Source organism: Xiphophorus maculatus, chromosome 18, assembly GCF_002775205.1.
Source record: "Xiphophorus maculatus strain JP 163 A chromosome 18, X_maculatus-5.0-male, whole genome shotgun sequence".
Lineage (NCBI taxonomy): Eukaryota > Metazoa > Chordata > Actinopteri > Cyprinodontiformes > Poeciliidae > Xiphophorus > Xiphophorus maculatus.
This window is the reverse complement of record NC_036460.1, coordinates 23,860,424-23,886,692: the sequence shown is the minus strand read 5'-3', so window position 1 is coordinate 23,886,692 and position 26,269 is coordinate 23,860,424. Positions and strand designations below refer to the sequence as shown.

Below are 26,269 nucleotides of genomic sequence, written 5' to 3'. Positions count from 1 at the left end.
ATGGGATAATACTGTAAGTTCACCCTCTGAAAGATCAACACACTGGAACTGGAAGACTTTTTTAGATGTACAAGGAGCAGCTCAAGGTCCAAAAATGATAAATAAAATCAGAAATAAAAAACACACACAAACAAAATCAGAAATGGAATGGATTATAATGTCTGTAAACAAAACTGCTCTCCAAAAAAAATAATCTGGAGATCATTTTAATTTATTATGCAATTAATTGATTAATTGCTTATTGTGACAGGCTAACTTATAACCAAGATCCTAAAGCTGAAGGAGATAGGGAGGGGTTGTGATGATCGAAAGAAAATGTTGATGATCAGTATCAACAATATCGCAATGTTTTGTTTTCCGAGGAAAGTTAGAGCAGAAAATAATCAGCGGGCCGACTGTTGACTTTATAGTCGTCTCTGCACAAGGCAGGTAAAAAAGTTGCGTGGAAGTAAAAAATGTAAAAGTTAATTTTGGATTTCATTTGCGAAAGAAGTTGCCAGAGACTAAAGGAAGAGTTGTGACGGAGACTCCACAATGGGTTTTCAGCAGCTTGGACGATGAGTCTCTCCAGAGATGATTTAAGGCGGCATCGCAGTAAAATAAAACTCGACAGAGTGACATATCTGTTCTTTTTCCTGTTTTATGGGGAGATTTTATTACTTTTTACCTTACTATTATTATAATTACTGTTTTTTTTACATTTGTTTTACAGTACATTGTTTTAAAGTGCTTTATAAATAAATTGACATTGACATTTGGGGAGCCATATCATCTGCTGGTGTTGGTCTTTCAATTTTCAACGTAGCTTCTTGATGGCTGTGAGCCAAAAATCACCTAAATGAACAAAAACAAACACTTCAATTAAATCCCTTTCACTTTTTGAACTAAAGTCTACAAAAAAAAATACAACTTGTCAATATGATATTTGTATTTATTGAGATGCCCCTGTGAATGCGCTGACGTTTAGCACCTGTGGCTGGAGCGGTAGTTAAACTTCTGCCCGATAAAAGCCACAGCAGAAACAGAGACTCGTGCGTAGCATGGCCGACGCAGAGGCAGACAAAGTGCAGGTTCATTTTATAATACTTTTGTTCCACCGAGGCCACCTTCAATCAGAAATGTCCTGATGCGTTAAGAAAAGCGGGCCGGGGCTAATCGAATCTACCCCGCAGTTAACAGTACATCCCTGCCTTCCTCCTGGTTCCCTACCGATCAATACCATTGATGTGTGAAAGGTTTCTGTATTGATCACAATAGCAAGGACAGGCTCTTGGGATCGGTGTGTGACTAGGAACTCATTCAGTACACACAGGTGTGGGACAGCACAGGAGGCGGGAGGCAGAAAGAAAAATGGAAAAAAAAAAAAAGATAGTCTGTATCGACAAGCTAATCAATAGCTCTGCGCACACACACACACACACACACACCCGCACACACACACAAAGAGAACCATTTTAAGCACATATGTCAAACTCAAGGCCAGTGGATCAAATTTGGCCCGCCATAGTTTTTTTTTTTTTAATGTGGGTCGGGTGGTTTAAACCTTCAAGATGACAGTTGTGAGCTTAAATATTTTATCAATTAAATGAAGGCAGTTTTTAATCTGTTTTACATCCGTTTTATCACGATTCCACAATCGTGGAAATTCATGCAGAAATCAACAAATCCCTGCACTTTCTCGCATCAATTCACTCAGTGCGAAAAAGTGCAGCGACTTGTTTTTTGGAAAATTTTCAGCAAAAATGATCAGACATCGGGTTTAAGCGATGTTAATTATCACCTGCAGGTGACAGTATTTCTTACTACTGCTACTACTACAACACTGCTACCTCAGTCTGATTGATGTAAAGTTAATAGTATGATCGATGTGGCGAGTAACAAAGAGTCCTATTTACCATCATAAGTAAGCACAAATATCGCATAATGTCTTGCAAATATTTACATTTGATTCCAAAAACAAAGCAAAATCCTGGAGGGACTGATCAGTGTGAAAATATGATCAACATTTAATTTTAAAGAGGCAGTGTTATGTATGCATTGTGCCATTTTATAACACAATCACTTGGTAACTTTTAGTCGTTCTAAAAACACTGTATATCAAAGATCACTTAAAAGAAATGTGACTTTGTAAATTAACACCTTGAAATTGGGCCTCTGTCTCTTTAAAACTCCTTCCTGCTCTTTCTGAAACTCCGCCTTAAGGAGGAGGTACTTGGTCCTGTCAAGCATTTTGCACATCTGAGTTGTTGCCAAGGGAGATTAAAGCAACACTCCAAGTATGTTATTGATGAGGGAATAACGTTATAACATGATGTAAAGCTCAAAAATGTCAATTTTCCATAATGCTGTCCCTTTAAGAAGTACTCATCGTATTCAGACGGACTGTTATTAGTATTTTAACAGTTTGTTAATGAGTATTGACAATGCCTTCTGGCACAAATGGCCCATTGAGAACATTCATAATCTAGATATAACACCAAAATTAAAATGAGTTTGACACCCCTGCGTTAAAGACACACACTAACCTCTCTGTCGCCCTTGGATGCTCCGCAGCGCCAGGATGTTCTGCTCGTCGGCCAGGAACTGCCTCATCTTGTGGAAGGGCTCCTTCCCCCGGATGGTCAGCTTGTTCCAGGGCTTGGGTCGGGCCAGGATCTCGCTGACCGAGCCCTGAGAGAGTCCCAGCACGTAGTGGCCGAACACTCGCTGGCCAATGTTGTGCTTGATCAGCTGCTCTTTCACCTGCCGGGCGATCTCGGCCGTGTCCATGTCCTCCCCGTCCAGGACGCCGCTGCCGGCGGTGGCGGCGTCCGAGTGGCTGGGCGATGGCGACGGGGCGCCGCCCGCCGTGCCGCTCCCGTTGACGGGAGCCATGTCGGGGCTGGCAGGGGGCGGCTGGGGACTGCTGGCCGCCAGCGGGACGGCGGCCGAGGCCGAGCCGGGGTTGGAGGTAGGGAGGGAGCTGAGCGCCGGGGTGAAGGGCGTGAACAGCAGGGCGCCGCTGTGGATCCCCGACGAGTCCTGCAGAGCTTTGGAGTAGAACGTTTGGAGGAGCTGCCGCTGAATCAGAGAGTTCAGCGCCATCTTGCTGCCGACCAGGGGGAAAACAGGGGAGTACAGCTCCTGTCCGATGCCCGTCGGGGTGAAGGGCGGGGCTTCGCTGCTGACGGCGGCGGCGTTCAGGGGGTCTACGTGAGCGCGAGATAAGTGGTGCTGAGAGGAAGAGGAGGAGGATGAAGGGAGAGAGGGGTCGCTGTTGACGGCATCCTCCTTCGCTGCGGACTCTTCTGTCCCTTTCCGCCCGGCTGACCCTACAAGAAAGGTCAAAGCACAATGCATTATGGGGGAGTCAACAAAAAAGGGGGTTCCAAAACAAGAGAGAGCAAAAAAAAAGTTATTTTTGTGAAGTTTTTTTTTTTTTTTTTTTTTAAATTAGTGAACTTTCCTTTTTTGCCAATCCCCCCCCAGACAAAGTGCCCATGCATTTGTGATTTCAACCTTTCTTGTAAGCCACAGCCTGGAAGGAAACAGGACAAAAACAAAACAGTTGTCACCGTGCCACGCGGGCAGATGAGCCTGGCCACAGGCTCGGTCTCTAGAGGTAGCTGAACAGAGTTTACAAAGAAACAAAACAAAAGGTTTCCTGATGGAGTCAATAAGACCGGGCGAGTCCACTTCAACGATCTTCGCAGTTCACTGCAGATGCTGCGTCACAGTCTTTTCATTTAAAAGTGTTCATTTTAAAAAAAAAAAAAACAACACTTCAGCTACAAAAAAAACATCTCAAACTTTTATCAAATGAAAAAAAAAAACAGCAATATTTTTTTTTTATTACAATAACCAGAACATGCAGACATAAACTATATTTCTCCAGTCTTAACGACTAGAATTCATCCCATTGAGCGCTTGGGAGAATTATTTTAATGCGTAACCATTGAGACTTTAACATGATCGAATAAGACAGTAAGCTCCTCTCACTGTGAATGTTAATCAATTCTAAGCTATTCAGCTATTCAAGCCTAAAGCAATGACATTTCAAACCCATAAACAGTTTGGAGAGGGCAGCCGAGTCCTGATGTAAAGAACAGAGGATGGTGTCCTCCTTTTTTTTGTTGTTGTTGTACAATGCTAGGATTTGTTTTCTTTTTTTTGTACCTTTCAGGTTGAACTGCCTGCTGGTGCATTTATAAAAAAACACAACACATGCTTTTCTGCAAAACGTGAGGCAAAAGCAACATCTCTGTACCACAACAAAGGTTTCACAGTCACACAACGGCCCTCCTCCCTACCCCCCGTTTTAAAACGATAAATCTGTGTTTGGCGGTGGCAATGTTTAAATAATTCAATCGAAAATGAAATATTTAAGTATTCTCAGAGAAAAGGAACCTGCCAACCAACATGAAGTGGCATCAAAAGTCTTAGAACCCCAGACAGAAGTTCTGTTTCAGTGAACGACAATGGCAAAACATGGAATAATTCCACCCAAAAAGGATTGTTTTTTCTCATTTTCTGATACAATCTTGATGTCTTTCATCTGGTTTTGTACTTTGAGATGCTTAGGTCATATTTAGAACAAAAATATAACACCTTAAACTGATTCACTTTATAACTTATGGCGAGTTTTCATTCCTCTGATCCTTCCTCTAAACGGCTTACTCTAGAAACGTGTATAGAAAAAAGACCTTTTGATGCCACTGCGCATGCCTACACATCTCTGCCTCGCTCTACATTCCTGTTCAGCCTCGTACGAAGCAGAACTTTCAGCCATTGAAGTTTTTGTGGACTTCTCCAGGCCTCTTACCCCACACCTGACACCGGCATCGACTCGAACTTACCGCTCAGCTCCGTGTTGGCGATGCGCATAGCGGCACTCTCCGACTGAAGAGTCCGGTTCTTCTCCAGCAGCAGCACCTCCAGAGGTTTGGACGAGTCCTGACGAGGAGGACAAGTGGAACGAAGAGGTGATGAGCGTTTGTTGATTTTTGTTTATACCTTCAGGTCTTCAATTCCCACCCATTAGACGTGAATTTAGTGTTTTTACCTGCACTGAGTTGGTTCCAAACTCCATCGTCTTAAGGATGCTGAGGGGATAAAAGAAGAAACTTTCAGCTCACTAAAACGCATCCTCATTTCACTTGGTTGAAATGAGGATATTCCTCTGGTTTTCACATAACTGTATTCAAAAGTGTTTATCATTTTAACCCCACCTTAGTTCCTTCTTGACCTCCTCATAGTCGGCTTGCCTTTCCAGTTTCTCCTCCAGTTCCTGAGGGATCACAACGAGATGAAAAGTGAACATTTCATGGAAACGTTCCAGCGGCTTTAGTCGAGATGAACACGATTATTACAACGCGGAGTGGAAAAAGGGGAAAATGGGAAGAAGTTACAGAGTCCTATGAACGATTTATGACTGAAGAGTAGAACTCCCATGCCAAAAAAAGAAAAGAAGAGAAAAGTGAGGAAGTTGGATGCTTTGTTTATATACCTTGAGAACGGCAGACTTGCTGCTAAGCTGCTGCTCCAGCTGGGAGATCTGGGAGTTGGTGGTCTCACGGAGTTTGGTCAGGCTGGCCTGCAGTCTCTGGACATCCTCCACCAGCTGGGCGGTCTCCCTTTCTTTGGCCCTGAGCTCCGCCTCCAGGTTCGAGTGCGACGCCACCTCTGACGCCTGATCCTGCGGGCAAGAAAGAGGGAAAAAAAAAAAAAAACTTTCATTATTTGAACTTCTTCAAATCTTTGTTTAGAGTCTATAAAGAAACTTCCTTGCAAATAAACTCATTTGCCAATGGTAATAAGCCAAAACAATCCATGACGGCGTATGTTGTAAAGTTTCATTTACCACTGAATCAAGCTTTAAAAGAAAAACAAAAAAAACCTCACAGTTCCTAGTCCTTTATAAACATAAAACTGACTCTTCTGGACACAAAATCATCAAAATATTTCCTCAAATGTTTAAATATTTTAGTTTATGCAAACATTTAACATAAATTGGATAAACTTCCATCTTTAATAGCATTTTAGGGTTAATTATTAGTCATATAAAACTATGCAGTAATGATAAAAACACCACAAATGTAATGAATAGATTTAGACTTTTATCAGTGTGTAGAAACAAGCTGCTCAATTTAGTATTTTGGCATCATTTGCTAATTACAGCTTCACACAATATTGCAGTGATTTTTTTCGTCATGTCACCCGAGATAATCAGTCCAGATTGCTTTGTTATCAAAACAAAACCATTATTTCACCATCCCAGAATGAAATATACTGCTTTTTTCCCCCCGAGTGATGACACTTTTAATAAATGGAAAAATTGAAGATAATATAATCCATGGCTCATTTTTGTTGTGATAACAGTGATATTGGTACTTTCAAATGTGATTTAAATGTATGATCATTTAAACATATCACATGATTAGGACACCTGCAGCTCTTTTTGTTGTTAATGTCAGTTTTTATTATCTCACTATCTTGAGATAAAGGGGGCTTCAGTTTGCTGCCATTAGTTTTACCGCCTTATCTCAAGATAATGAAATCTGAATCGTTTTGTCACGAGAGCAATTTCACTTCTGTTTAGTCGTTGAGAAAAATGCTCGTTGTCATCTGTGTACAGTTTAACTGCTTCTTTATATTACGATACAGTTTTCTTATTATCTCAACACAATGGAATCTTCAGATTTGTATTTTCCCAATTACCAAATTTTAACTTATTTTGGCTGTGTTGTCAACAATATAATTCTGTTGAGGAAAAAAGTATTTTCAACTAGTTTTCTTATCTCAACTATTTTTGAAGTAATGAGATTTTTAAGCTTATTTGTAGAAATCATTTGTCTAATTATCAAAATAAAGAAGCAATTAGGGGCCACAAAAACATCCAAGGGGCACTTTGGACACCCCTGATCTATTCTGCATAAACTGTCAGAAAATTAACTCATTTTTTCCCCCAGAATAATCTGGGAAAACAGGACAGGAAACTTGAATAATTTCTCCCTACTCAATTATATTATTCAGTTTTCATCCAGATTTGGACCCAAATATTAAAAAATCTGCAGCTTTACATTCTTCTAAAAAAAAAAAGAAAGAAAAAAAAAAAAAAAGCCCTTTTGGCTCTGAACACCATCACTGATGTTCCCACAGAATAACTGCTCAATTCAGTGAGTACAGCTGCATAAAATATAAACAACCAAACACTTCTAGGTTAGAAAAAGGGAGTTTTATCCAATCAGCAGCTTTCCACCAACCAATCAGCGAGGCAACGAAAGTGGGTTACCGAGTCAGGGTCGGCCTTGGTGGGACTGCTGAGCTGCTGGGATTGGTTAGACGATGACAGCTGCTCTCGGAGCGCCTCCGCCTCTCTCTGTGCCGCCTCCGCTCGCTGGAAACAAACAGAAACGTAAACTGGAGATGAGATGGTTATTAGGCTGGGAACCCAATTCAATTTGATCGGCACCAACTGTTTCTTTACAGTTATTGATCAAAACTGTAAGGACGCTCACTTCGCCGTGCAGAAAAGCGAATCCCCTAAAGCGCGCGCGAGCGTGGAGCCAAAGGTAATAAAGTGAAGGCGTAAAGGTTTTCCATTACACAATCCGCCATCATGCTGTGAAGCGTTTGTATACAAAAGGAAATGGGCCCCCTTTACAGCCTAAACAAAATGCTCAATAACACGACGGGGGGAATATTCAAAATGTAAAAGAAATAAATAAATAAATTGATTTTCTTCATAAATCATAATATATTTCCCTGAAGAACAGAAATAATAAGCATGGCTGTACATTTACAACCACTCGGCCATGCTCTAGTCTGGAATCATCTGCTACACTGGCCCAACTTGCCATCATTAGGAGTTACAGGGAGCCGATTTCACAGCGTTCCTAATTGCAACCATCTTGAGAGCTGTTATTGACTGGGTGGGAGTTAAAGTGCCAGGCCAGACAAAAAAAAAAAAAAAAGGAAAGCAAGAAAAAAAGTCCTGTTTTCCATTTTCTTCTCGTAAAAGCTTCTAAAAAGTCTGACTGAGCTGCGGGCCACGCTGTCACCCTCAGTAAACCTCAAATCAAAAGTGTGAACAGCGCGAGAGTGTGTGTGTGTATGAGTGGCATTATAGTCGGAGCGTTAACCTTTGGGCTAATATTAACATTGCATGCCTATGCTGGCCCTTTAACCAAAATCATACTCTTGGCCTAACAATGAATGTTAACAACAATGACATTAACAGATAGCAAAGGGATTTTTAACAACGCCAGGGCAGAGGGAATGCTGGGAGCTTCGCTCCAGCTGGATGAACTCAGTAGGTGTTCGCTCTATTTAAAGATTCATGTTTTTAATACAGGGGATAGTTTTCATAGCTTTTGAACTGGTAAGCGATTATGAGTAACAATGCCTATTTTTCCAGTCAAAAGGAAAGAAAAAGTAGCAGCACAATTTTTTCTCTTGGGTTTAAAATAGTCAAAAATACACGGTGCATTTTTAGAAAGAGCTTAATTCCTTAAAACCAGCTGGACATTAGCGCTGCTCAAAGTAGAACAAATAGGCCGCTTGTTCGGGACTATTTTCAGCCACAGATTAATACACAGCTGACGCTCAGGTGAGTATTTTCTGCAGCAAAGACGACAAGGGTGGGGTCGAGTTAAAACAGCAGCAGTGCCTGTTTACACATAATGAAGGAATGACTCGGTCAGAAAGATTCTTATTTTACCCCCGGTTCGCGTTTTTAGCTCAGCGTCGGAGGGTTTACACAGACGGCAGGCGTTTGGTTGAAAGTTGTTGTGTTTTTTTTTTGTTTTTTTTTCCTACATGCTTTCTCCATCTCAAAATTCACAGTTTTCCACACGTAACATCTTAGAGCATTACAGACGAACACGTTGATGTCATTTCTGTGTGTTTGGAGTTCAGCATCAGAGTTCTGCAAACAACAAAACCACATCGCATCACCTGAGAGACAGCCACCTGAAGCTTATTCAAACCAACATGTCACTGAGCGTTCAATTATTTCAAAGCCTAAATGTTGTGCATGAAATGTTTGGGATAAAATCATCTACAGATTAGCTGTAGATCTGATGGAAACGGAACCAAAACAAAAGCGTGGAAACAAATGTTTTAATTGGGGTTTTTTTGCACTTTGAATTTTCCTACATCTCCATTGTGAAAACTTAGATAATAATGCAAAAAAACTATTCTACAAATCCATGCCTAATGTGTAACTTTAACAATTTTCCATTCACTTTCAAGCTTAACAGTTGTATTAACTCAGGAGCACAGGATCAAGTCCATTTTGCTGTGATCATTTCTCTAAAATCGTCTCAAAATTATATAATTTTGGGTTTTTTGTTACAAGTTTCACTGGCTGGTTATCTTAAGATAGTGAGGTGCTGAGCTTGTTTTGCTGTGAAAAATGTTTCCTTTTCTCATCATGACATGTCAACATCCAAAGCTCATTTTTTATCATAAAGTTCCCATGATCTTGAGCTCCTACTTGTATGCACAGCTTTTCTTGTCTAAAAACACCAAGAGCCGAGAATGTCTTCACCTATTAAACAAACAAATTTTGATGAAACTCATCGAAGTCATGCTGGGAGTTGCTGTAAACTGGAAAAAGTTTCAAAAGATCGCTTCGTTACAGATATAGCTTATCTCTGACTACTATAACGTTCTAATATGAAAATTACTGAACAGATTAAAGTGACTGGAAACAAATATCTTGCCATATTCATTCTTTTTTCTCAAACATATCCAGATTGGAAAAAGTGGAAGCAATTTTTTTTTTTTTTAACCTTGGCCATTTGCTGTTAAATAAAAAAATAAACTAAACGATTGAATGAAATTTTGGCCAATTGATTCTGCAAATTCATGTCCAAAGTCTAACTTCTCTGAGTGACGGGCAATTTTTAATAAAACGGTAACATGACACTGAGTGAATTACCTGATTGGCTCTTTCCAAGTCCGTCATCACCATCTCAATCTCGTCAGCCCTGAAAGAGACATGTCCGATTAATCAACGGACAAAACACGATGAAACGGCAAACAGAGCTCACAGTGAGGGGAGGAGGAGGGAAAACTTTGCAGGTTCCCGGAAATAAAAGAACATTTTGCTCACGAACTCGGCCTCCATTTAGCTACCGTCTAAATTTCACCTTAATCCACTGATTGTAAAACTCCATTACTCAAACAGCTCGCATGCTTGCATACATGTATTTAAGTGCACATGTGTGCCTATGCGTGTGAGTGTGCACATGTAAGCCCCCTAAACCCCAGGCCACACTAAAACAGAGGGATTACATTAATAGAGCTCTAAGTCCTAATACAGCAGACTAATCTGCTATGAAGCTGTGTGATTGTGTCTGACTAATGGTCTGGATGGAGGCCAAGGTTCACCTCTCACTTGCTAGAGGTCAGACGGCAAGAATACATCCATGCAAAAAAAAAAAAAAAAAACGGACACAGAAAAAGTTGTTCACGTTTTCCGTGAAGGTGATGTAAACGTCAACCATCTGCCTTCAAACAGGGGGAATGTAAATGTTAAATAAAAGTTGATGTGTTTAAACTTTTAATTTTCTCATCAAAACATTATTTATGCTCATTTTCAGGTCTGGGTGAATCTTACCTATGAATATTTTTTGAACTTCTTTTTATAATTTTTCTACAAATAAAAATTAGAACATCTGAGTACTTCGTACCTTAAAGCTCACAGGCATACATGTTTTTTTTTTTATTGTGAATTTGTTTCTATGCTTTCTTGTTTAACATAAAATTAAGAAAATTATGGACAATCCTGAGTATCCTCTTCATAAAATAGTGTCTTCAGTCAGAGGTTACTTCAAATCTGCTGCAATACAGACTGCTACAGCAGATCCTTCCTGTCCACAGCCATCACCTTCTATAGTAACTCTTTGAAGAATCGTGAATTAATACGAGTTAATACATCATTTTATTTCCTTTTGGGATCAATAGAGGTATTTTTGAATTTGAATGTTTTCGGTAGATTTTAATGCGATCACAATCTGTTTAGGTAACTTTACCAACTTTGCACATGTTCAAACTCTTAGTAAAATAATTCAAGTCAGGATTTATGGGTGTCAATGAAAATCAAAATTCATAGACACTCAAGTTTTGCTGCAGAGGCTAAATTTGGTAAAGGAATAGATCCAACTCTTTCTACTACAGCTCTAACTGTGTTAGATGGTTGCAGATTTTGGAAATGGGTTCCAATAATGAGGAGAATCTGGGGTGTTTTTGTGTGTGTGTTTAATCACCCGACTCTAGTAATTTTCTGTTTTGAATTGTGTAAACCAATATAAAGAGTTCCAAAGGAAAAGACTGGCACAAATGAAGCACAAACCGAGGTTAATTTTGTTCGATTCGAAGAAGGCGGAGGAGCCAACATCACTAAAGGTGGGGTTAAACACAAAAGCACTACACACCTTTCAGATTTTTATTGGCAAATTTCTTAACAGTGTAGATATTTCATTCCACTTCCTACTAATGCATCCACCTATCCCATCAATTCCCAGAAAAATAAAAATAAAATCTGCTTGTAATAAGACCAAACATGAACTTCAGGGAGAATTAAATGTTTCTGCGAAGCGCTGCAGAAGAAGGAACGGAAATAAAGACCCCAGAAATGGCGTTCAGCGCAGCACAAAGAAAGCACGCTACACGCCGGCCCGCTTATTTAAGACACGGCGAGAGCAAAGATGTGAGCCCATATGTGCACCGCTGCCTCCATTAGGACCTTTTGATCCGACTGCAATCTTTTGATAGCGAACCCAATAAGCCCACGCAGCTTTTGTATTTGTGTGTCACAGTATGCGAAACAGCGCTGTGTCCCATAGGCTCGCGTACTGCTGATTTGAATGTGTTTAACAAAACAGACACAGTTGATATTAGGTCAACATTGTGCCACGGGCGATGCAGCAAAAAGAATCAGATGTGGGTGGGAGAGCTTTTTCGCTCTCCGCTTTTTTTTCTTTTCTCTTTTTTACTCTTTCCTTAATAGTTGAAAGGATCTGGTGTGTGTTTAGGCAACATAATGGTAACGCTACCGCAAACAGCTTTTATCTAGTCCTAAGCTATACCGTGCGGGACTCAGCCTACGTTCCACACACACATATATGCACACACAAACACACACGAGGTCAGGAAGTCACCGAGCTCAAAAAGCTTGTAATGGAGAGCGTTTATGGGTGGTAATGCAACCCAAATACAGCGGCGCTCCTGCTCCAAATGTGATCGCTTAATCAAAGCACAAAGTCTTCTTAAATAACCTTTGGATTTGGCTGTATTTGGGAATTATAAAGGCTGAGGGCCAAAGCAGATCACAGGGAAGGGGATTTTCAGCGCGTCCTGATAACAGTCGGCCCGGCCGCCAAGCGGGGCGGGACCCGAAGGCCCAACTAATTCATTGACGAACAATAAAGCGGCGCGACGGTGTGAGGTTTCGCACCGCCGAAATGTAAAGCTTAACGCGGCGACCACAGGGAGGAATGGCAAACAGGAACAGAGAGGTAGACGTATAGAGGCTTGCTTTGTGCCAGGAGAGCCAGCGGGTGCCGCCGGGGACATTAGTAGGACTTCTGAAAGCAACCCAGAGCCTCAGAGCCCTGACTGCACATCCTCCATCTCAGACAGGCCGTTTCATCTCTTATCTTCTCTGTCCTGCTCTCCTCTCGACTGCTCCTTTTTCTCCCCTCCGCCTATGTTCTCCTCCTCTTAACTGTTCCCTTCCAGTTTTCTCTCTCTCATCTATCGCCCTCTCTTCCTCGGCCTCTGTCCTCTGTGCCAGCAGGATATTCCCCTGAATTAGATTTTCATTTCCCCTTCTTTATCACACTCTTATCCCGTCTTCCTCGCCGAAGCCTCAAGCACCCCCTGGCTTTGCTTTTTTTTTTTGCCCCCCAGCTTTCATCACTCCATTTCTTTTCTTTCCTTGGCTTTCTCCACATTGCATTTTCACAGCATGTTACCGTAGGGATTTCAGGGAGGCTTAAAACGAAACGAGACGTGAGAGATAGAGAGAGTATGTGTTTGTTTTGAGTATATCCTCGCACCATTTTATGTTTGTGGGTGCTTGCAATGGACACCAGGTGTGGGCGATGCGGCTTGGAAATTAACTCTCCGATTTATTTATTTATTTTTTTCACACCAGATCCGATTTCAAATCGATTTTGTCCCTCTTGCTTTCTTTTTCAAAAACGAAATTACAAAATGACAGAAAACATTTTCAAAAAGTGGATTTAATTTCAATCATTCTTTATGCGAGTTGTACGACAGAATATCAGGGCCAGGCTACAAGATTTTTTTTTTCTTAATTACGAGAATGTAGTCACTTTACCAGAACAATGTCTTACAATTATGAGAACAAAGTTGTTTTAATGAGTAAAAAACTTGTACATTTACCTTGTGTTGAAGTTCTCATTAAAAATTATTCATTCTTCTAATATTATGACTTTATTCTCGTATTATTTCGACTTTGTCATATGACTTTATTCTTGTGTTACTACGACTGTATTCTTGTGACACTAGGACTTTATTTTCGTAAAAACAAAAAATCTTAGTCTGATATTCCATGACAGAGTTGACCTGATTTCAAAGTCTAAATAAGTAGAAGCTGTAAAACACACTTGTCAAAACAAGATGGCCGCCCTGGGCCTGCTGACGTCACTCAAGGATTGAAATAGTCAGAAAAAGAAAAATCAGTTTTTCCAGAAACGTCATCTTCAAAAACCAAAAGAAAAATTGATTAATTGATGAAATCAATTTATCGTCCAGCTGTACTGGTCACGTTAATTTAAAAAATATATGTACATTGCCTAACTATTGGGAATAAAAGAATAACTAGAGTGGTAGAGACAGAGAACCATTTAGAGAAATTTGTACACACACGCCCTCTTAAAGCATCCTGCGGGGCTGGAAATCAATAAATCATTAATCTTTAACAAGAACTAAACGATTAAAAGGCGGCTGGCCAGACTCTAGCAGAGGGGGGGGGGGCAACGTTACATCCACAGGGTCTGCCTCCCGCTGATTCTCTCGCAAACACACACACACACACACACCGTGGGCATCGCCACGTCATCCAGATTGTCGGGGTGTGTCATCAGTGTGTGTGAGGGTGTATTTTAAAAGGGAGATTACCTAAACGCAGCGAGAGACGAGGGGGCCGCAGGAGGAGGGGTCGGATTTGTCACGTAAACTCCTCGCTGGGAAGTTTCCACGGCGAATTCATTTTCGCGTGCGCGCGTATCGACGCGTGTATGTTTTACATAATATGAATGGCATTTGTGTGAAAGTGGACCCAGTTAAAGGGTTAAAAGTTGTTCAGCCAAACACTGGTGATTTGCTCAGCCAAGCAGTAAACGGGGGGGAAGGACTCCGAGGACTGGGAGGGTGCAGGGTCGGAGAGGGGTTTGTGTGCGCTTTAAAGCGTTGCATTAAAATTTCAGATCACAGCACGCCACATAGTCAAGGACCCTGACTGCCTGAGGCTCACGAATGAGTGAGCGAGGGAGCGAGCAAGTGTGTGTATACTTTAATGTGAGTGCATGTGTGGATGTGGGCGGGCATGTGCTTATTAGCTTCTGTAAGCAAATGGGGCTGACTATAGGCATCCCTTTTAACAGGGTTCTTGTCTGAAATGAAAGGAAGAAACAGAAGAGGGGGAGGAGGGGAAGAAGAAGTGAAGTTCTAAGAAAGTGGAGAAAGAAGTCCAAGACAGTCAGAAGTGGAAAAACTAGGTGTCTCCTTGATAAACAATAACTATCGATTAGCGCCTCCACGCTGCACGCAATATCTTCATATGGCCTTTCCGCTAACACAAACACACAAGGCTGAGAGATAAAAGATAAAGGGTGGGTGGAAGAAAAAGGAAGGGAAAAAAAATATTCTGACGAAGACAGAGGAGGGATCGATCTGTTTTTAACACCCAATCAATTTAACAACGCTGGTAATGGAGAGACACGGCGAGTCCGGGGCGGCGTGAACGCCACTGGATGGCGTGGCTTTTTGAAAGCGGGGCTGATTCCAGGTTGCACTTTATGCATGAACGCGGGACGCTCTTCAAGCTTTTATTAAACGCCTCGTATTTAGCAAGGGAGTTCCAGAAAAGTGCCACTTTCTCTTACTGCGCACAGGTGATCAATAAAACGATAAACGTCTCCTTCCTCCCATCCCCGCCTCTCTCTCCACCCGCCGTACCATAAATATAATTTTTCAGCTTTTGTAAAAGGGGTCCGGACGCTCGAGTGGTTCTGGTTTCCACCGATAGCCCTGAGAGACGGCGGAGTGTGAATGTCATAAAGTGGCACTTTGCAGCGTGGAGTGCAGACATGGAAAAGCTTCTGTTCTCATCCTGCCCACCACTAGGAGATCAATAACGATGGCGGCACACATCTCTAGTAGCCGAACCAGTCTTTCAGCTCCTGTGGCTTCAAGATCCTAAAGAGAGCTGACCATGATGCTGCCACCGCCATGTTTCCCCATAGGAATGGCGTTTTTACCATGGTGTTAAGTTTTATAATCCAACCTTGCTTTGAACTTCTCCACAACTTTTCCCACCCGACCTGTCAGGTTACTTTTAGAAATGATTAACTGGGCGTGCCGTGGTGGCGTAGGGGATAGCGAGACCCATGTTTGGAGGCCCTGAATCCTCGACTCGGCCGTCGCGGGTTCAACTCCCGGACCCAACAATATTTGCCGCATGTCTTCCCCCCTTTCCTGTCAGCCTACTTTCATATAAGGGACACCAGAGCCCACAAAAAAAAAAAAAACCTGGAGGGGTAAAAAAAAAAAAAAGAAAAAAGAAATGATTAACTGCACTGGATGCAAATGGTTCCCGCACTTTTCAGTTGTTTTTCTGAAAGACGTTCCCAATTAGGGCAGCAACTAACAATTATTTTAGTGATTGACTGTCCTGTCGATTTTTCTAACGATAATTAATTGGATAAAGAAAATTGGCACATTTTGCAGATTTGTCATTTAACCACTCAAGCCTTTTTTAAATACAATATTGAAAATACATTAAATAAACAACTGAATTCCTTCTCCAAGTACGAAAATAAAATATTTTAATTCCATAAAATGCAATAACAGCATTACTTTAGTGAACGACTGATGGATCTGAAGCTAAAACAACACGTCAACGTGAAAATTTCAGCCACTTCTGCTTGATTTATCAAGAGTTTAGGTTATTTTTTGGATTCAAAAATTGATAACTGGACAGTAAAAGGTGCTGAAAAGGAAATTTTAACAGTATTTGAACCAGGTGTAGCTAAAACTGCCACTTCAGTAATGGAAAGAACATATTTACAGGAAAAGGAGGTTTTTTCCATTGTAAATGCCAAAAGTATACATTCTTTGCATAGTTTTGGCTTAAACACTGCTCTGAGTTTAATGCTCTTTCAGCAAATGGCATGTCTGAGTGTGTATGCTCCAGTTAATGATTAGCCAATTACTGAATTAGTTGACTATTATTTCAATAATCGATTCATCCCGATTAATTGGATTAATCGTTTCAGCCCTACTCCCACTAATATAATTTTTCAGCTCTCTGAAAGGAGTTTTGACACTTAAGTGGTTTCAGTTCCCATAGCTAAACCTTAGACAGTGAAGAGTCTCTCAGTGTGGATTGCAGACATGGAAAAACAGTTTTCATCATGCCCAACACAACCAGATCAATAATGATAGATGCACACAGCTCGAGAACCCGAAGCCATCTTGTCTTTCAGGTCCTGTAAAAAAAATATATACCCGTGTGGCTTCAAGTCAGAGGCCTCAAAGTGTGCTGCCCCTGTGTCTCTCCGATTCAGACGGAGCACTCTAAACTCCACGGCAAAAACATAAATCAATTTTGATGCTCTGCCGAATCTGCAAAACGCATTACAATCCCTCTCAGTATTTACTGTGAGTGGGTAATGCTGGGATTTGGAGGCTGCTGAGCGTTGTGGGAGACATTCCAGCTGTTAGGGGAGAGAGCAGGAGGAGTTTCCAGGGAGGGAGATTCACTAAAGCAGGATGATTATGTCAAGAGCAGAATATGGAGGGCGCCAGAGGGGAAAAGTCACCCTGTAAACACACATGCAGCTTAGAGAGACACGTACTTTGCCGTGGATTCCTCGTCATACTTTGTCTTCAAATCAAAGAGCTCGGCCTGAGTTGTTTCAAGTGCTGAAAAAAATGGGGGGAAAATATATAATAATTAGTTGTGTTTTTATTTTCTCCAACTGCATTTCATCTTAAAACAAAAACAGGAAATTATATTAGCTTAACTTCTCATCCACAAACAAGAGATGAACACAACCTTTAATTAATTTTGGTGATATTTCTATCGGATTAGGGAAGCAAGTTATCAAATAATCTAAAGTTGATTGATCTTATTGATCAACTAATGCTTAATAAGCGTACACTTTCTTAAAAGCTTGACTTTTCTCTTGTACCAAGAGGGCCAACCGTTTTTTTCATAACATTAAGGACTACATTTTTATAATATGTTGAATTTAAAAAATATATATTTTACTATTATGTTGTGTCAGTTGTATTAAATACTGACTGAGAAATGGAAAAGCGTGTTGTTTTTTCCCCCAGATTAACTTAGACCTATTTATAAAATGTAACAAAACAGGTACCTCTTAGGCTGCTGAGTAGAAAAAAATGAAAGATGAAAAGAAAACATATGTGAATCAGAGAGATATTCATACTAGTAGCTCCCTACCGTCTGTGGTTGCTCTTGGAAGAATGTTAAAGCTTCGCTCTATGAAGTGCATAAACTCACAACTGCCCTCAACATGATGAAATCAACCTTCATCATGTCTTTTATCATCAAGTAATCTTTTTTCTGCAGTAATGCTGCCCACTTTTAGCGCATCAGTAATTTTTGAATGAGAAGTTGACACCGTCATGTAGCTCAACTAAATGAGCGCTATTACGGTTACGACTTCTGGAGCGTTTGGATTTCAAAAGAAGAATTGCATAAAATGCATTTTGTGTCCCACACCGGACTTTTATGGGACCGTTTCTCTTTCACGTTCAGAGGCGGCTCCGCCATCTTTATTTCTGACTGGCTTTGCTTAAGGATGACCTTCGGTGCCCTCTGCTGGATGACGGACAACCTCCATCACTACAATCAGGTCTACAGGGATGTTATTAAATAGTCGAATGGAACTCATTTTAATTTAATAAACCATTAGTCGACAAGTAGTCATAAGTCAATTAATTGTTTACATCCCGATGTCAGACGTTTATGTGCCAATTTATGTCAGGTATTTGCCTTTTCTAACATTATCTTCAACCGTCTGAACACACACACAGTCCAGATTAAAGTTAAGCAGAAATGAACAGAGAATCAGTCTATCAGAATTGGTCAATTTTCAAGTTGGATTGGACCTGAAAACTAAAAATGTGAAGCTCAAAGATAATTTTCCGGTCAGCGAATGTATTATTTTTGAGTGCAACCAGGTCATGGTGACAAAAATTTTTTTCTTGTGGCATTGGGTCGGTTACAGAGTGAAGGAGACACAAAGCAAGCTTTTCTTAGTGTCAGAAAGGGGCTCAAAATGAAGTCAGTGGAAGCCCAGAGAGGTGGGCCCGGTACCTGTCTGCAGGGACTGCGCCTTGTGTTCAGCCTCTTTCAACCTTGAAGACATGGAGTCCTGACTCTCCTGGAGTTTCCTAAAGAGGTGCGAAAAACAAAGCAGGAAGCACAAAGTCGCAGTTAAGAGATAGTGAGTCAGTCATTCTCGGGTTCACACTTGGTGGAAAATGCAACCATTCCTCCATTTTCCCACCATTTCTGAAGAGTTTTTCCCCACTAAAAACCCTCCACAACACAACCCACTCCTCATTAAGCAGCCCTATTAGGCAGGAATGTCTGGCCACTGGGGCACGCTGCACCCAGGGGGTGGAGTGGGGGGCCGCAATGGCTGACTCAGAAGGTGGGGGGAGGGAGGTGGGCGAGGGTGGGCAGAAACCACAGGGATAAAATAGATTCATTCTTGGCACATAAAAAGTGGGGCTCTGCTGAGAAATTGCCGCTGCGTGTAAAAACATCAATAATCCAGCACAAATACGGCCTTTATGACACCCTTTGATGCGCCCCCCTCCTCTCCACCAATCTGTCTCTCCTGTCATCTCTATTTTTCTGCCCTCTACTTCAGCCTTTCATCTCCGTCTCTCTCCTCCGCTCGCTCCTTCGCGGCATAAAATGCATCAGGAGGTGCCATCCATTTACCAGCCCTCTCAGACACAGGAAGTCGGCTCTCTGCTGACAGGAAGGGGCCTATAAAACTCTGACGTACAGGAAACGCAGTCGGACAATTGATCTTCGACTGCAAGCCTAGAAATCTTTAAAACACCTTCGGAACGTAAACAAGGTGATTGACAAGGGGAAAATATAGTCTGTATGGAGCTCATTATGGAAACAAACCCTTGTTTAGGTCGACTTATGCCACCTTCAGATAACTGGGTCAACTGTTTATTATACCTGTTCAATTAGTTTGACTTCTAGTTATTAAAGCTTTATTACAACTATGAGTCTTCTGTATTTTCTCGCTCAAAATGATGAAATGGTAAGAGTGACAACCCAAAGTCTTTGGATTTACATAACAGTACATGTGTATTCTATACAAAACAAATAAAATCCAAAACATGACTGTATGCTTTTAATTAAGATAGAAAAGTAAAATGACTTAGTGTGACATATTTCTGTCTTTCTTGTAAACTAGGGCATAATGTGGTGTCGTTTTGTTAGCTAACTGGCACAGCAACAAGTGGGGGCAGCACGGTGCTGCCTAAGCTTCAAACATTCAGAGAAAACTCTGGTCACTTTCTTGATCTTTTTGAAAATTCAGTGGTGTCAAATCTTTTCAAAGCAAGTCACTCAATTTATAACGGACTGTGTAAAAAGACACCTGTTGCCTCAAAGAACTTAGCAATAAACATCAAATTAGACCAGCAGAAGAAAATTAATGGCTTATAATCAAAACTAAGACAGAAAAAAAAAAAGCCTGCATGTTTTCTCACAAAGTCCCAGAAAACGAGTTTTCAATCTCGACACATTTAGCAGTGGAGCGACCATGGAGAGGGAGTTTGTTCTAAAAAATTTCAGCCCCGTCCTAAATGAGCGACGTTACCTTTAGGTCAGAACAGAGAAGCAGTCGACCAGCTGAACTCAAAGCCACCTGGACCCAGAGAACAAGGCAGTGCTTTAAATCACTTGATCTTTAACTCAGTTAAACCAGAGAGTTCCACTTAGTCATAAACAGCTGTCACTTCTGCCTCATAGGGGGCGATAAAGCACTGGCTTGTACTCTGTCGGCACAGCGTACAGGAACACGGTGATTTCTCACAGGAAGTCGGTTAAGTTTTTGTATCCTTGCAGTTCCTGAAAGATAAATTATCTTCGGCTCTCCTCCCTCCAGATGGACGGAGGACAGACGGATCTCTGCACAACATGCGTCTTATCAAAACCCTTTTTTCTTCTTCCCCGTTTGGCTTGTGATCTGACTCTGTTTTTTTTTTGTGTTTTTTTTTTTATCTGTTGTGTTGGGTGTGACCATTTGAATGAAATATTGTTGAAAGTAACAAAAGTGTCAGAGGGGAGTCCTACCGGACATTAGTGGTCAGGTACAGCTGATAACATTTGTTCCAAACAGATTCATTGTGGAACAACATTAAAACTGAACTAGTGCGACATGGTTATTTTCAATGCAATATTCATAGCAAGAGGAAAGAAAAGCATAAATTAGAGTCTCAACGAAAACATCTGACCTATGGAGACACTGACCTATGGATATTTTCTGAAAGGGCTTACTGTGGCAATAGCCCAGGGCTCCAATTTTTGGGGATGGCCCTAAAGGATTATTTTGTTTGTTTGTTTTTAATTAATGATGAATGTTTTGTAAGTAAGAAAGTACAGTTTCATTTTAAAGTGCTTTTCACAGACATACATACAACCCTAACCCTCAGAGACATACATTCACAAATGCTGTACAATAGAAATCAACCTTAAAACATAAAACATTGCACTGTAATTAAAACTCATAGGCCCAAATGATGTGAGTAGTACTGTTTTAGGATTTTACTGAATATAAACAATATCCCAGCATTTGAAAATGATAAAGTTATAGTTTATTTCTTTGGAAACAACATGAAGTTACTGAGCAGAGGACGTGTTAAATGCATCAGTTCATACCTGCTCTTTCTGCTATTAATGTATTGTAATTTGTAAAAGTGAAAAATCTTTTCCTTGGTGCATAGGGCACCAAAACTGTCTTCAGTCCAGGGACCCACATCCTTACTTTATGAACAAATTTAAAATCAAAAATGGAGGCCTAAAACCCAGAATAATGACTGAAAGTTGAAGGTGCTATTTTTATTTTTTTACATTTGATTAACTGTATCATCTCAGTTCCTTTAAAACTGTTCAAAAATCCAATCCGATGTTTTGGTAGACATCTGCAAACAAGTGGTTCATAAATGAGCGTTGTTTATTTGTTCCCCTAAATGTTCTTTACAGTAATCCTTCAAAGTGTTGATAATTCTGTCTGAGGGCCACAGCGGCCCAGAGAACTAAAATAACCTCATAATAAAGACATAATTATCAGCAGTCAAACTGTTTATCATACCTCTCCTTCTCTGCATAGTCGTTGTGTAGCTGGAGCTGCTTCTCTTGGGCCAGGTTCTCCGCCTGATTCTTCAGAGTCTGCTCGTACTCGCGGATCTTCTCCTTCAAGGCCTTGATGGTCACCTCTGAAAGGAAAGAGTCGGAGCAGAAAAACAAGTGTTCAAACTAAACTGAACGACTTGCAAAAACGACAACAACAAAAAACCCAGAGCACATCCGTTTTCTAGGATGTGATAAGCGGCAGCCGTGACCGTGATGTGTTTGACGGGGCATTTTGACCTTTAGGGAACAGCGCTTCATATCCACACATTCTTCTTCTTCTTCTTGTCAGCACAGGCCGCAGACCGTAGCCCCCGTGGCTCCAGCCTAATCTTTGCGTCCGCGACTGGTACCGAATATTCAGCTGCTCCCCCACGCCAGCAGATACATTGTCTTCATTAGGGCCGCATTAGTACCGAAATCCCATAACCTGCCGGCTGCCGAGCTCCGTATGGGGGCCGGCCGAGATAAATCTAACACATAACTGGAGTAATAAACAGGCCTGTGTGTTCGTGTGCGTTTTTCAGAGAGAGATATAAGCGAGTGAGACAATGATATAAAGCAATGCTGCCTTTGACTGAGGGCTCTTAGCGCTCTGTGTGTGCACGTGATTTAAACTACAGCCTCACAGCTCTGACATATAATCAATACAGGAGAGTCCCCTTAGAGCCCTCTTACCCCTTAACTGCTTAACTGAACTTTAAACATTTAGGTTGCAGGGATCAATGGCCTCTGCTCTCCGTGCGCCTCGGCGTGTCTGTGTGTGTGTGTATTGGTGTATGCGCGCCGAGCGAGTCCACGTGTGCGCTTCAACAGGAGTGGGAGTTCCAGAGTGTGTTTTGGGGGGTTTAAATATCCCCCCGCATCTATTGAGGCGGGAAGGAGGGATAAAGGATGAGGGAACAGAAAAATCAATGGCAGAATGGAACCCTGCCGTTATCGAGCTGTTCCAATTAACTCTCACTGAGAAAGAGGAAAAAAAAAAAGAAAAAGAACAGGGTTGGGGGATTCCAAAACATTCCCTCACTTGCTCACTCTTCCTTTTTGACTGGATTTGCAGCACTTTTATTACCGCTTCACAGTTATCTTTCTGCCTTTGTCAGTTTTTCCATCTCTCTCTACCCTGAGGTAGCCCGTCGTCTTTTATTCATGAACCCTCTGCCGGCTTTTCCCATCTTTAAAACCTATTTGAAAATGTAGAACCTTGTACGTTTTCCTGTGTTTCTGAAATATGCATGACGCATTAAATATGTTCAAATAAGGACTTAAACCTTGAATTTGTTGTGATGTTATATATTATTTTTTTCTGTTAATACAGCATGCAAAACGTAACGGGAAAAGATTTTTTCATAACTCGTTAAGATAGATTCTGCATCTTGATCACAAAAAAAACCTCAGATTTTTTCATCATTAAATTTTTTGGCTTTTGTTTCAGTTACTTTTGATAATTGTGACTCACAGCCAATGAAAACCCAAAATTTTAAATCTCATAAAATGCTCATATTGCATAAGACCAACACAAGGAACGTTATTACAGTAATGCTGGTCATGGTTTGGTCTACACCATCATGGAGAAAAATGCTGACTCAAGCTGTCCAGGAGACGGTTCCTTCCTTTCACAAGAAAGATAAGACGCAAAAGGTCACTGCCAAAGAATCTGCCTCGTTTCCAAGCACACTGTTAGAAAGTTTAGTGAAAGGAAAAAGTGTGGTACAAGAAAAACTGCACAGGAATGCAATAAAAATCCAGCGTTGTCAAAGTCCATTCAACAGTTTGGAGAAAATTCACAAGGACTGCAAATGGAGTCACAGTGCTACCACACACACGCCCACACGCACACCCGTATCCAGGATATGGCCGACTACTGGCTTGGCAGTGTGTTAAGTCACTCTTAATTCAGAGAGAAGGAGTATGCTCAGTGGTCCAAAGCAATATTAAAGTATGTAACTTTTACAACTGATATATATATATTTTTTTTACATATTTCTTTAAAACTTTTATTATATGGTGACAGTGTAAGACAGATAATCTGTGAAAAAAAAAAACCAAGTTCCCTTGCCTTCTATCTCTAGTGATATAGCCGTCTAAAGACATTCATTGATTAGTTGTCAAAAAACAACCAATGAAGGCCAAGGCAAGTTTCCGTAGGAGCTTGTTTTTCCCCCCACAGATCATCCATCTCATGTGATGCTGTCATGACAGAGTGAATATTTTAAGAAATATGGAGCAACATTTTTACAAACGTTACATACTGCAGCTTTAAGAAAAAACTTAATTTTGCATTTTATATAGAAATTCAAAGTCTGGAGGAAGAGCACAGAGGCAAAGAATCCAAGCTGCTGGAGGTCCAGTATGTTGTTTCCACAGCTCACCATGTCCTCTGTCCCAGTTGGTACCCAGTGTTTCATCAAGTCCAAAGTCCAATCAGAAAGCCTTAAAGCACCTGGTTCTTTCTTCTGCTGACAAGCTCCATGGAGATGTTGATTTCACTTTCTAGTAGCGAACCAAAGGTACCAATATTGCTTTAATAACAGTGGCATCGATGTGCAAAGCTGATCACCTGGCAAATCTTGGAGGTATTGTGGAGGGGAAGATGAGCTGTGAGACTCCACACTCCTGCTGTGAAAGCAGCCTCTGCTTCCTTAGCAACACAGCAGAGCCACAGGCTGACGGCCATGCCAAGCTGCACTGATGCAGTAAAATATTTAGTGTGTGCATCTACTTCCCAGTGGGCCGACATTTCTCCGCGAGATTTTAATTTTCTGGGAAGCTGATTCCCCCCCGCCTGCTGTAAGTCACAATCCTTAAAATTATAAATTTTATAGAAGAACATAAAAAAAAAACAAAGCACGTTGTGTAACTGTTAAAATTCTTTTGATGCAAAATTAACTAAATTAATATAATTTAGGAGACATGTATTTGTGCTTCACATATCAAGTGAATGTACTTCAGTAACTCCATTAAAAAGAAAACTTGATTCATATTTGTTATATACAAAAGGGATCTATGTTGGAAAACGACCCAATAAAATTTACAGTAAAATGCAAATGTGAGGGGGAAAAAAAGAGAAAAGGTTTACGAGTCGATTTGTAAAGGGAACTAAAGTTACTTTGACCTCACATAATCACCAGAGTGACTTATTTTTAACTAACAGAAGTAGAAGTGTGCATTTATCGTATCGTTTATCATTTACCGTGATAAATTTCTTATTCTGATTTATCATTGTCATGATAAATTCCAATTAATGAAGCTTAAATCCTGCCAAAACTGTCTGTATAGTCGGGATTCTTATTTTTGCTATTTTCTCCACTGCTTGTATCAGTAAATATTAATTAATTTGAAAATATGATGAAGTGCAGTTACTATGTGCAGTTCAGTGACAGAAATCACACTTTTTTATGTGACTGGTGTCCTAAAGCAGCGCATTACAGATGGATTTGTTTGTATGATGGGGTTATAATTGCTGTGTCATGCAGCGACAGTCATACAGTTACCTAAAAGGGAAGTAATAAATAGTTCTTTTTTCACTTTCATCGTTTTCACAATAGCATCACAAACTATTGTGATACTATGAAACTTAAAGTCTCTAAACAAGGGGACCAGTTCAATTTTTCTCAGAACGCAGAGAGACACTTCAAATTAACAGCATATTCACCAGGTAAAGATTTCCTTCTCTGTTGAGCAACTAAATAATTTTCTTTTTAAATAATGTCGCAGCGTGAAGCAAAAACTGAGTCATTTTGATTGGTTTCGGCTACCTCATTGTCCCCTGTACGTTAACAATATCCTCTCCGTTTAACCCCCCCCCCTCTAACCTTGGTTTTTAACTTCTGCAAACTCTTTGTTGTAGTCCTCCAGTGTCTCTCGTAGCTTGGTGTTCTCTGTCTCAATGTCGTGCATCCTCTGGAGCTTCAGCTGCAGCTGCTGAGCCAGCTCCAGCACAGGTACAGGGTCTGAGGGGGGAAAGAATAAAAAAAAGACATGAAATAAAAAAAAAATAAAAAAAACACACTCCATGTTAACACACTCCAAAACAGATCAGACAAGCAAGGGCGGCGAGGTGGCCGAGTGTGTTTAGAATAACTGCAGTCAAGGCCATCTGAGAGCGAGCGTTTGAACTGCTGATGCGTCCTTGAGCAAGGCAATGAATCTTACAAGCTTAAGGACAAATGTTTGAAGCTGAACCCTGACCTTTGATCTCTGTGGAAAGTGACTGATTGGAGGAAGAAGTGAAACATAAACATAATTAGAAGCAACCCTGTGATAAGATAAGATGTAAGTTCAGTCATTAACACACAGAATACAGCTGTACTGGTAAAAGAAATAGATCTATATACAGTTATGTAAATAAATTAAGTATTTGATTATTAAAAGGGAAAATTCTGTATTCGTCCTCCATCAGTCTAACCTCTTTCAGTATTGTTTTATCGTTTTGTGTTGGCATTTTTGTTATTGCACCGCATTTCCATGTGGGCTACTTGACAAACTACATTAAAAGCCATGCGTGTAATCTTGTCGATCTACTGAGCGCAGATTCTCCTTCATGGAGTTTTTCACAGAGACTCAGCAGCAGCAGAAAACACTGACAGTCATGGAAACTAAAGGAGCAACACCCAT

General features: G+C 40.8%; 1 protein-coding gene across 4 annotated transcripts in view; it reads right to left on the bottom strand.

Moving 5' to 3' along the window:
• Window positions 1-26,269, bottom strand: part of cux1 (cut like homeobox 1) — a 93,568-nt gene that overhangs the window by 21,852 nt on the left and 45,447 nt on the right. For 3 of the 4 annotated variants that reach the window (XM_023352028.1, XM_023352029.1, XM_023352030.1), the window contains exons 5-15: window positions 25,468-25,605; window positions 21,615-21,738; window positions 18,584-18,660; window positions 17,094-17,160; window positions 9,923-9,971; window positions 7,271-7,375; window positions 5,486-5,674; window positions 5,208-5,266; window positions 5,042-5,081; window positions 4,836-4,932; window positions 2,526-3,311 (exon numbers count right to left, since the gene is read on the bottom strand). In XM_023352028.1, coding sequence (XP_023207796.1) covers window positions 2,526-3,311; window positions 4,836-4,932; window positions 5,042-5,081; window positions 5,208-5,266; window positions 5,486-5,674; window positions 7,271-7,375; window positions 9,923-9,971; window positions 17,094-17,160; window positions 18,584-18,660; window positions 21,615-21,738; window positions 25,468-25,605 — 1,731 coding nt within the window. The remainder of the gene's footprint in view (window positions 1-2,525; window positions 3,312-4,835; window positions 4,933-5,041; window positions 5,082-5,207; window positions 5,267-5,485; window positions 5,675-7,270; window positions 7,376-9,922; window positions 9,972-17,093; window positions 17,161-18,583; window positions 18,661-21,614; window positions 21,739-25,467; window positions 25,606-26,269) is intronic. The other variant, XM_023352031.1, reaches the window with a different exon arrangement.